We start from the raw sequence: 11935 nt of genomic DNA on the forward strand, positions 1-11935 counted from the left end.
TTTTGTCTCTCCTCAGACATTTCCTGATGTGTTGATATTTCCAACATTCTCCCATTGGGTTTCCAGTTTTGATGAAGGTCTTTGACCTAAAATGTTAACTGTTTCTCTTTCCACAGGTGGTGCCTGACATGCTGAGAGTTTCCAGCATTTTCTGTTTTCACTTCAGTTGTCCAGCTTCTACAGTTTTTTTGTCATTTTCTGCCTAATGCTCAAGCACTTCTCCAAATTGTCAGTCTGACCCAATTCCTGTCCCCAACCTCTTCAAATGAATCATTGGTCTGATTTCCCCACCCGACAACCAATTGGGCCTGTGGCAAATAACCATCATTCTCTCTATCCTACCACCCCAAACCTGACCTCAGAAAGAAGGACCAGTGGAAAATGGGTGAATTTGAGTATTTGGTTTGAGGTTTTCTTTCTAAATATCCTTCAATCAATTAAATTTCATTTCTCCCATATATTGTTGCACTCATTACTATTCCTCTCACAATCGTTCACTAAAAATAAATTGCAGTGGCCACCTCCCCAATTTGTCTAGGTTTTTGGCTGAAGGCCTTCACATTTTTACTTTCTGATATAACATAGAACACTACAGCACAGTACAGGCCCTTTGGCCCACAATGTCATGCCGACATTTTATCTTGCTCTAAGATCTATCTAACCCTCCCACATAGCCCCCTATTTTTCAGTCATTCACGTGTCTAAGAGTCTCTTAAATGTCGCTCATGTATCTGCCCCCAAAACCTCTGCAGGCAGTGCGTTCCACACACCCACCACTCTGTGTAAAAAAACTTGCCCCTGACATGCCCCTTATACCTTCCTCCAATCACCTTAAAATTATACCCCCTCGTGTTAGCCATTGTCGCACTAGGAAAACGTCTCTGACTGTCCACTCGATCTATGCCTCTTATCATCTTTTACACCTCTATCGAGTCACCTCACATCCTCCTTCTCTCCAAGGAGAAAAGCCCTAGCTTGCTCAACCTATCCTCATAAGACATGCTCTCCAATTTAGGCAACATCCTCATAAATCTCCTTTGTACCCTCTCTAAAGCTTCCACATCCTTCCTATAATGAGGTGACCAGAACTGAACACAATACTCCAAGTGTGGTCTGACCAGAGTTCTATAGAGCTGCGACATCACCTCACAGCTCTAGAACTCAATACCCCGACTAATGAAGGCCAACACTCCATCCGACTTAACAACCCTATCGACCTGCGTGGCAACCTTGAGGGATCTATAGACGTGGACCCCCAAGATCCCTCTGTTCCTCCACACTGCTAAGAGTCCTGCCATTAACCTTGTATTCTGCCTTCCCTGCTGACATGCCGGTCCAAATCTTATTACTTTCATCAAAATCCAGTTTTGTGCTCCCCGTTTTCAAGTTCTAACCATTAGGCTTGAAAACAATAGGAACTAAAACTCAAAGCAAACGGAGGATTGAATGTGGAATTTACTTCATCATTGTGGCCCATGGTCATGCCACACTTGTGGCTGACTGCCATGCCACTGAAATACTGAAGATCTATCCAGTAATATGTGGAAATTACCAGTCTCTGTGTTAATTTCACATCACCAGGGTCATATATTCAAAATCCAACAGATTCTTCACAATAGATAACAAAGTGATAACGATAGTTATACCAGAAAGAGATGGCAGTTATAGATTGGATATAAGATATGAAGAGTAACAATATCCAAATAAGTATTCTGCTGTAATATTTAGTTATGTCTCAGGAATAGTTTTATGATTAAAAAAATGAAATATTTTCTATTTCAACAAGTATGAGTCAGGTTGGTAGCATGTTATTTTAGATAAAATAAAACTGTAGTTGCTAATTTTTTTTAACATCCAATACTCACATTCCTTCACAATAATGTCATGTGCTAAAAGTATTAACACCATTAGACTAAAAACCCGTATGTTAATTATTTTTATGGCACAATACATATTAATCATGCTTCTGTTTCACCATGCTTTAACTTTTGGCATGGTGATCATAAATCATTACACCAAAGATTGCATAATTAAAGTCAGTTTACGATCATCCATTCTTCTGGTTGCTCTCAGATGCTTTTGTTTAAAAGCTCAAAGGAATAATTTTCAATACAAGATCAGTAATTGTTCAGCTAATTGATGTATATTGTGCACTGCGGTAATGCCTCAAAGAGTTGACTAGCTTTTTAAATGAGGTTAACTAATACTGCCATGTGGACTGTCTCTATTGAAAACTGTACTGAATTATGCTATGATCCGCTTTTCACACTAGACACCAATTCATTCACTTTTTCTATATACAGTGGTCTGGGAGGGAAAGTATTACAAAGGAACCACATTGTTTAATTGTTTCTAACTTCAAAGCATTCTTAAATTAAAATAGTTTTCAAAATCAAATGATGTCTTTGGACTGGTAATGCCATCAAATCATTTTGAAACTCACTTTTTACTTAATTTTTGAAACTTCTTTTATGCACTGAGTAACTTCTGACCAAACTTCACTGATTAGAGCGGGTTGATCTTTGATCAACTACTTATAACAAACACAATCATGCAAGGACAAAAAACTATACTGCATAGATAAAAATAGTCAAATATATATCATTGCATATTTGATACCACTTCAGTACAACCTATGCTTAAGGAACTTAAGCCAAAGGAAATGTCATGTTGTTCAACACCAATCACACAAGAAGAGCAAATGATTGAATTCAGGCATATGGGCAAAAATGCATCTATAATAGAGCACATGTGAAAGATGTCATTGTTCTTGGGACAGACATTACTTGTTCAGGCTGCTGTCTTATCTATAAGCCTAACATATTTGAAGGCATTGTGAAAAGTAAGTCACAGATTAATTTTAATTTTTTGTGCCACTAATTGCTATCATTTGATATAGAGATTAAATACTGGAAAATCAGGTGAAAAAAGCTTTTATAATGAAAACTTGGCTCTAAAAATTCCCACCAACCTTGACTGAATGTAGCAATACTGTCATTTCCCAGTTCAGTGTTAATAATGTAGCCATGCGCTGGACCCTCAAAGATCTTGTACTTTAGGAGTTTGTGTGGACTGTCACGATCCTCAGCCTTCAGTGCCTTGCTGGTGATCATAAATCCAAGGTGACCAGTGTGCATTTTTCGAAGCGTTGGAGCCCCTTTGTTGACAACAATTTGTGGGACACCATTGTCAACAGCTGCTATTTGGATCTTCATTGTCTGAGGCTTGCGGGTTTCAAACACAGTGTCTGGGAAAACAAAATATTCAGTATGTGTGCCATCAGTTACTGTGAAAGAGAAGCTATCTTCATTTGTCTCTGTGCCATCATGTTTGTAACTTATAAGATTATCATTGAGGTCCTGCTTGGTGAAGCTGGTGACTGGTTGGCTTCTGTTAAGTAACAGCTGACCATGAACAGGAACCTGAGTAATAGTAAAACACAGTAAGTAGTCTGGAGTGTCATGGTCCTCTACTGTGAGTTCAAATGGAGTGATCAGCTTCATTTCCCCTTCACTCACTACCAAATCATGGACTGTGAGTATTGGTTTCTTATTATCTACATCTGTTATTGAAACTCGAAATGTACGAAAGACTGGATTGTAACCATCAGTAACTTCAAACTCAAAGCTGTCCATTTTCACTTCATCATCTGATGTATGGATGTAATAGATTTTGTTTCCTGCTAACTCGAGTTGAGTGAAGGAAGTGATTGGGAGACCAGGGCTATCAGTTTTTTCTAGATGCCCACGTCTTGGGGCACGAGTGATACTGAACCTTAAGTTTTCATCAGGGCTGTTAATGTCACTGGTGCTCAGTAAATCAGTAGTCAGTGTAACCTTCCCACCTTCCTTCAGTGTGACACCTTTGTTAATTACTTCTGGGAACACTGTATCAATGCTGCCAATGCTAATGTAAAAATAACGATCAATCAGTGGGTTGATGCCATCTGTTACATCAAACTTAATGAGATCACGCACACCTTCTTGGCCTGTGTGCACATACTGAATCAATCCTTTGTCAATTTCATCCTGAGTAAAATTCATGCCAACTGTGAGGTTCTGAACCACATCACCATCTTTCATCAAATGTTGCAATAAGCCTTGGCTTTGGCTGTGACGAATTATATAAGTCAATGTTTTGTCATCAGAATCCAAGTCCGTTGCTTTTAGGACTTTGTTGGTTATTATCTTTGATTCACCTATTTCAACTTCCAGACCATCATTTATGGTCATACGCGGTGTTTCATCATCAACAAGAATTATCATGATGGGGACTGTCTTATCTATAGTATATTTGCCATCTGTAAGTCTGATATCAAAGCTGTCTTCTTTGGTTTCAGAATCATCGTGTTCATAGACAACAGAAGAACCAATTGAAATATCCTCCAGAGTAAAATTTTTAATTGGCACAGTACCATGTGCGAACTGCTGCACAAACTGACCGTGCTTTGGTGGTTTTGTTATGATAAAATGAAGTTTGTCAGGAGGGATATCTGCATCAGCTGCATTCAAAATTGGGGTGTCAACAACAAGACTCATCCCTTCCATCACAACAAACTCGCGGACAAAAATCTCTGGCTTTTCGTCATTGGTTGGAAGGATGACAATTGGGAAGAATTGGCGCTGAGAGAAGTTAATGCCATCGGAGCAGTGGAAGGTGAACCTGTCCTCAACCTTTTCAATGCCCTTGTGAATACTTTGCACATAGTAAATGTGGCCATCGCGAATGTCTTTAACTGTAAAAGCACTAATGGGTGTGCCACTCCTTGACTTCTCAGACCCTGGAGCCGGGGAAATGTTTTCAACATAACCAGATGTTGATTGAACAATTATTGTGCACAGGATATCATCATTAGGAGTGTCCATATCTTCAGCATTTATGTTTGCCATTGTAATGACATTCTTTTCCCCCTCCGCCACTGTATACTGCTCACCAACAATGACTTCAGGTGCCACACTGTCTACAGGCAAGATGGTGACTTGAACTCTGACGCCTTGTACTTTATTTCCACCAACAACCCATTCATTTGACATATCAGATATAGTCAAGTTGAAGGAATCCTGTTTCCTCTGAGTGCCAATTTCGCCATTGGTATGAGCGTAGACCACTGACCCGCTGATTATGTCCTCCTGAGTAAATCTCTCGACAGGCAACCCATTTACTAATATCTCCCCCAGTTTGGGGGGATTTTCCACAATGAACGTTAGCATTAAGTCGTCAGTATCTTCGTCGGTGCCCTGAATGACATTGGTGGTGATTTCAGTCGCCCCGTTTTCGAGGACGTCGATGTGCGATCCAAGTTGGCCTTCGGGAAGGGTAATGGTTGGCGTCTCGTCATCCACGGGGCGCACTGTAACTCTGACGGTCAGCGGCACTTCGTGCACCCCGTCGGCGACGTCGAGTTTGAAGAAGTCTGTGGTGGATTCGTCGCCGCTGTGCCAGTACACAACCCGCCCGTTTGTAATATCGTCCAAGATAAACGATTCGCCTGCGGAAATGGCGACTCCCACGTACTGAAGGCGGCCGTGCTCCGGTGTCTGGGTCAGGGTGAAGGTAAGTCTGTCCTTATCGGTGTCCGGGTCGCTGGCGTCCAGCTGGGCGTTGGTCAACACAAACTCCCCGCCCTCGGTGACGGTGAAGCCGGTGTTGGTGATCTGAGGGGGTTTGTTGTCCACCGGCTGCAGGAAGATGGTGAAGGTGCCCGTGGCGCCATTTCCCGCCGGGTCCCGCACCGAGTAGGTGAACTGCACCACCCTAGGGGTGATGCCCAGCTCCTGATCCGGAGGCCAGTACGAGACCTTGTGGTGGTTCACTTGAGCCTGGGTGAACTCGCTGATGACCGCCTCGGGCTTGTCGGTCAGCACCAGGTCTCCCGCCCTCACTGGGTTGTTCTCGTCCGTGTCGATGGGTGGGGACAGGACGGTGTACCTGAGGAGCTGGTCATCCGAGTCCAGGTCGGTGTAGCGCAGGAACTTCTTGCGGAGGTGGCTGAGCTCGTACTCCCTGACCACCATCTGGAGGCTGGTGCCGGGGAAGAGCTCGGGGGGCAGATCATCGAGCGGCTGCACCTTGACGACCAGGGTGTGCTCCCCGGACTGGTTGGGAGGGTCGTTGTCATCCTGCACCCGGAAGGCCAGGGAGTCCATCACCGTGCCGGTGCTGTGGGGACCGACGTGCCGGTAGTACAGCTTGCCGTCCAGGACGTCCTGCTGGGTCCACTGGGTCACCACCTTCTCGTACACCTGCTGGTCCTCCACGTACCGCCAGCCGGAGGGCTGGTCGGGCGGCTCGCCTTGCCTCAGAAGCAGGATGCCGACCGGGGAATACGGCGGCTCTAGCACGAAGCCGATGGTCGAGTCGTCGGAGTCGACGTCGCTGGCGCTCAGAACGAAGGGCGAGATCTGGTGCATGTGGTGCTCCAGTAGCACCAGGCCGGTGTTGGCGTTGAGCACGGGCGGCTGGTCGTCGGTGGGCGCGATGGTGATGGGGAAGAGGAACTCCACGTGGTGGCGGCCGTCGCTCATGCGGAAGACGATGTTGTCGCTGTGGGTGTCGCTGCCGTCGTGCTGGTAGACGACGAGGCCGGCGTCGAGCTCGGCCGGGGTGAACCAAGTCCTGGGGGCCCCCAGCACGCTCAGCTGGCCGTGTCTGAGGCCGTGCAGCACGCTGATCCGCACTCGCTGCAGGTCATCCTCGTCGCTGATGCGCAGGTTGTGGGCACTGGACAGCGGCCGCGACTGACCCTCGAACAGCAGCTGCCCGCTGTTCCTGGTGGCCACCGGCGCCAGCGTGTTCATGGGCTTCACCACGATCATGAAGGCGAAGGGCTCGGAGGCGGCGCCTTCGGCGTCCACCACCTGCAACTCCAGCTGGAAGATCCGCTCCGTGTCCGAGTCCGCCGCCGGCGGCTTGTAGGCGATTTTCAGCTCGCCGACGTCCCTCTGATAGAAGGAGGTGATGGGCAGGTTCTGGTCGTCGGTGCTGATCAGGTGGCCTTCCCGCGGGCCGAGGGGCGAGGTGACGTTGAAAATCAGCAGGTCGGGGTCGGTCTCCAGGTCCTCGGCAGCCAGCATGTCGCTGGTGACGGCCGTCATCACGAACTGGTCCACCTCCATCATCATCATGGCCACGAAGCTGGGTCTGGGCGGCGTGTTCTCGGTGCCCTGGCGGATCCTCACCATCACCTGGAAATGCTCCTGTCTCATCGGGGTCCCGTGGCCGTCCAGCAGCTCCACCAGCATGGGGATGTAATCCCTGTTGGGGGAGCTGGTGCTCGCCGTGTGCTGGTAGCGGACGCCCGCGTTCACGAAGGCGGCGCAGTCCACCAGTTGTCCGCCGCCGGTGAAGTTCAACAGCCTGCCGTAGCGGGGCAGCCCGCCAGTGCCCAGCAGCGCAGTGACCTGACAGGTCTCCAAGCCGCTGTCGAAGGTGAAACCCAGCACCTTGCTGTCGATGGGGTTGCTTGCGCCGTTCAGCCTCTCCACGACCAGGGGGATGTTGCGGGTGAGGACCTGCAGCTGCTGGAAGACCACTTGTACCTCCATCAGGAAGGGGAGGATGATGGTGTCCGTCTGGGTGTCGTAGCGGAGCTGCAGCCTCACCCGGTCTCTGCTCGGGCTTCTGGAGCCGAAGTGGGTGTACTTGACGTCCTCCGGCCCGAATTCGCAGGGGAACTTCTTAGGGGACAACATGCCGGGTCTCTGGGACAAGGGGTCGTTCTCCAGCACCGTGACCAGGCACCTGTCTCCCGGGCGCACTTGGATCACCAGGTCGCTGACCGGGTTGATGTGCACGGATCTGCCGAAGGGCACTCTCACCAAGTTGTTGGCGATCAGCACCGCGTCAGGGGCACCGATCGGAGCGGGCTCCAACTGCTCCTCGGCGCTCGGAGGAGCCAGGAAGCACAGGTAGAGAGCGCACAGTACTGAGCGGGGGCTCAGCCCGCGGCTGCCCGCAACTGCCCGTGGGTCTGCTGTGTACCGGGAGCCGGCCATCTGCAGTTTGTTCCGAGCCTGGGAGAGCTGCTGCCTCTGCGGTGCGGATGTGGCTGCAGCTGTCAGGAACACATGGGCAGAACTGCTCCTTCTCGCAGCGCCCGCTCCAGGTAATGCAGCCCAGACGGAGCCCACCCCCGGCCCGCCTCCGGGAAACAGAGACCCCGCCCCCCGGGAGAAACACTGACCCCGCCCCCGGGGAGCACCCGGGAAACACTGACCCCGCCCTCGGGAACTCCGAACCCTCTCCCTCAGCCCCCTGACCCGTCCCGTCCTCATGTCCAGGTAAAGGCGCCGCCTCCAGATTTTACAAGTGATTGGTTCGTCGGAGATGTCCATGCAACCAATCAGATTGTAGGAGAAATGCAATTGGACGGCAGGCACCAGCCTATGCACCTGATGCAGAGCTGACTGGCGGCGAGTGCGGTCGATGCTTGCTGTTGTTCATTCAAATTGAAATAACTAGTGGAAAATGAGGATTTCGTGCTAACCAGAGCACGCGTGTTTCCGTTGCTGCGTCATTCTTAACGTGTGTGGAGTTCATATTTACATTTCAATTTCACAATAGTGGACATCCCTGTCAGACTTCCGCAAACATCCCTGCATCATTCTTCATTGTATATTGTTTGCATCTCAGAGTCCCATTTTCGTGCATTTCCCGTGATTGTAGTCACCTTGTATCATGTCAATTCACAACAACTGTATCAAACCAAGTGGTCTACCGTTTCCGGTTGTAAGATATACTAAATTGGCCGAGCTGTCGTTTTTAGTCCGAGAGGTAGTGCATCTTTAAGGTCTTCAGAGAGAGGGAAAGGGACGTAGTGGATTCGGTGAAGCATTGATTCCAACAGCGCCCTAGACTGGGCAGGGAAGGAATTCACAGCCAGGACAAAAAGAAAGAAAGTATGGAAAGATCGAATTTGAGCTTCAGATGATCATTGGGGCAGAACGACGAAGGAATGAGAAAATTAGAATTGGCAGCGGTGAATGGAAAACCCTATGTGTAATCAATGTGACAATAAGTGACGAACAAAAAAAACAAATGCAGCAGAAAAATGCCAACAAAATGACCTGAGCCAGGTGACCAGAGGTAAAAAAAACTGCAGTATTATGAAGAAGTTGGTGGTTGACATTATATCCATTTTGAAGTCTTTATGTTTTAAACATGCTTATTAAATTAACTCATGTGGCAAAAGTGTCAATCCTGGACAGGTAGCAATAATTATTGGAGATACAAGACTTGATTGTATAGTGCATTGTTTGGAGAATTACAGGTGTCATTTTGCTTGCAACAACTACGTAGATTTGCAATGTGCCATACTGAACACTGGTGAGAGCACTGAGACAGCTAAGTATGCAGGGAAGAGAGGCAGAGATATCAGTTAGCTCACAGCATGTGACACTGGACTGTCATTTTGGAGTACGAGACTCTATAACTATTATCTTCCCTTATCACTGGACATTGTTGAGCAGCAGTATGGAGGCCCCTCCCCACCAGCAGCACTATTTACCGTGATCAACTATTACTTGCTGAGTGATTTCACCTGGTTGATGCTACAATTTTACAAATGTTTGGTGAAATATAGTTAGCTCTCTTTGAGTAGTCTCCTGCTGACATCCCTTCTCCCTCTCCTCCCCCCTTTTCTTGCAGCTCTGCACATACTTATTCTTCCACTCACACTGTATTCTGAGGAAAATGCCTCTGTAGACACTTGGGAGCAACAGGTTTGTGCCCCATCAAGCCAAAATCACCCAGGTGCTTTCTGTCGCTCTGTGAAGTTACACAAATCTACAGCAAGTGTTGTGGTGAGCACTGGATGATTTTGGCTTGACAAGGCACAAACCTGTTGCTCCCAAGTGTCTACAGAGGCATTCTCCTCAGAATACAGTGTTATTGGGAGAATAAGTGCATGTAGAGCTGCAAGAAAAGGGGCAAGAAGAGGGAGAAGAGATGTTAGCGAGAGGCTACTCAAAGAGAGCTAACTATATTTCATTCTCTTGCCAGAGAAGGGTAGGCAGATAGAGTTTATATCCTGGCAGGGATTGCAAGCTTCCTTACAGTGTAAGAGCTCATTGACTGTACATGTGTCATTTAGTGTTTGCCACATCTTATTCCTGAGATGTTCCACAACCAAAAGTGATTCCACTTAATGTCCAGCTGGTGTAAGATTGTACCTGACACAGTCGGCAAGTGGATGCATTACTGCAATTCAGATGGATTTCATTGGCTGCTGATGTTTTGGTTCTTCTGTGATTATGGGTGATGCATATAAATAAAGCTATTTGCCTACAACTGTATAAGGTGATATACAGATAATATACCTTTCCCATTGTTTTTCTAAGTTCTCTTCATGCTTAAAGTTCAAAAATGGCAATCCCAAGATACAACTGGTCAGAGTATTGCAGGTGCAAGATGCTTTCTCAACTGCACAACTATTAACATTGGACTGTTTGAATATACCACGTTGTTGAGCCCCTCCAAAGAAACAACTCTCTCTCAATGCTCTTTGTTTATGGCTTTTTTAATATCTATCAGTCAACCAAACAAGAAGATATGCTAACCTGATAACCTGGTCTTTTACCAGTGTGATTTTTGTGAGTGCTTGTAACAAATAAATTGGCCACTAATTTCTCTTCACCACCACAGAGAACATAATTTCAAATCATTATGTTACCTCTGAGGGCTTTAGGATGTACTCTGGTTACTATGAATGTAACTATATTATTTTTAGCATCTCATCTAAATCTACTATCTGTTAGCTTAAAATCATGTCCCCTTATTCAACGGTGTCTGATCTTGCATACATGAGCCTTGCTATTTTGATACATCTATCATATCTATCACCCAGTGTTTAATTTTAAAACAAAAGGAATCCTTGAGTCTATCACTATATATTGTCTCATTTTCTGTAAATATCATGATCATTTGGTTTCCCAGTTTGATAGCCATGAGAGTGCATTAATTCTGGTAGGACTGTGATTTTATAATGACACAATCAGTGTGAACTCTAATTTAAAACAAACTGCTTTGCAGCTCCACAGACTTTGCCTTTCTGGATCAAGGGATGCAAACAAACTAATGTAGAACGGAAATAGCTAGTTCTCACTTTCACCAGCATACTTATAATTCTCTTCCACTCATTAGAATTCTTTCTCTTTCTTTTGTGAAGTGCTGAATGACAGGGTTAGCACATAACTGCAGTTGGTAAAACCTTGATTCATTTGCCCTCTGTTTTGTCCTCCACCATATGGTTGTTGAGTATATGCCACTATAACTGAAGGGTTTACACTAATAGGATTAAAGCCCACTGTTCGTGACCCCATTTAAGGTTTAGAAAATGGTCCACCCATGTCAATTCAAAGCAATTTACTATGAACATCGGTGTATGGTGCATAAGAAAATCCAGTGAGCTGGAACGCTTTTCTCACTGCTACAACCCATGGAATGAATTCACAAACAACACAACAGCAGATGTGTATGATTTATAACTATTGGTCTGAGAAGTCACAAGATTGGCTGGTTCTGTACCTGGTGTCAGTCAAGCCTTGTATTTCAATTACTTTCTTATGAGCTAATCCCTGTAGCTCATTCATGAATCATCAGCAATGAAACACTGTTATTTTGCAGATTAAGTACTGTGCTGCATTTAATTTTGAAGTGCCTGAGCAGAGAAAATCCCATTTTACTAGATTAATGCTAAAGGATTTTGTACTTAAGTAAAAGTACTTTCTTAATATTTCCAGTGTTCCCATTTCATCTTCTGAAGGTGACCTGGTATCAGTGATGATCTAGTACCTCATCTCAGCAGCTGGTCTTTATCTTTTAGTTGAGACGAAGGAATTAAAATTAAGTGCATGAGGACCCTCGCTTGAGTTTAATAAAGGGAAACCTTGGGTAGTGTGCACCTATGATTTCCTGATATACCCACAAAGCAGCTGAA

The 11935-nt window shown here is 46.1% G+C and overlaps 1 protein-coding gene across 1 annotated transcript in view; it reads right to left on the reverse strand.

Moving 5' to 3' along the window:
- Positions 1–8019, reverse strand: part of frem3 (Fras1 related extracellular matrix 3) — a 110799-nt gene extending 102780 nt beyond the window's left edge. The window contains exon 1 of the mRNA XM_052040816.1: positions 2972–8019. Coding sequence (XP_051896776.1) covers positions 2972–7994 — 5023 coding nt within the window. The 5' untranslated portion in view covers positions 7995–8019. The remainder of the gene's footprint in view (positions 1–2971) is intronic.
- Positions 8020–11935: the final 3916 nt, after the last annotated feature.

The sequence above is a fragment of the Pristis pectinata genome, chromosome 2 (genome assembly GCF_009764475.1).
Source record: "Pristis pectinata isolate sPriPec2 chromosome 2, sPriPec2.1.pri, whole genome shotgun sequence".
NCBI lineage: Eukaryota > Metazoa > Chordata > Chondrichthyes > Rhinopristiformes > Pristidae > Pristis > Pristis pectinata.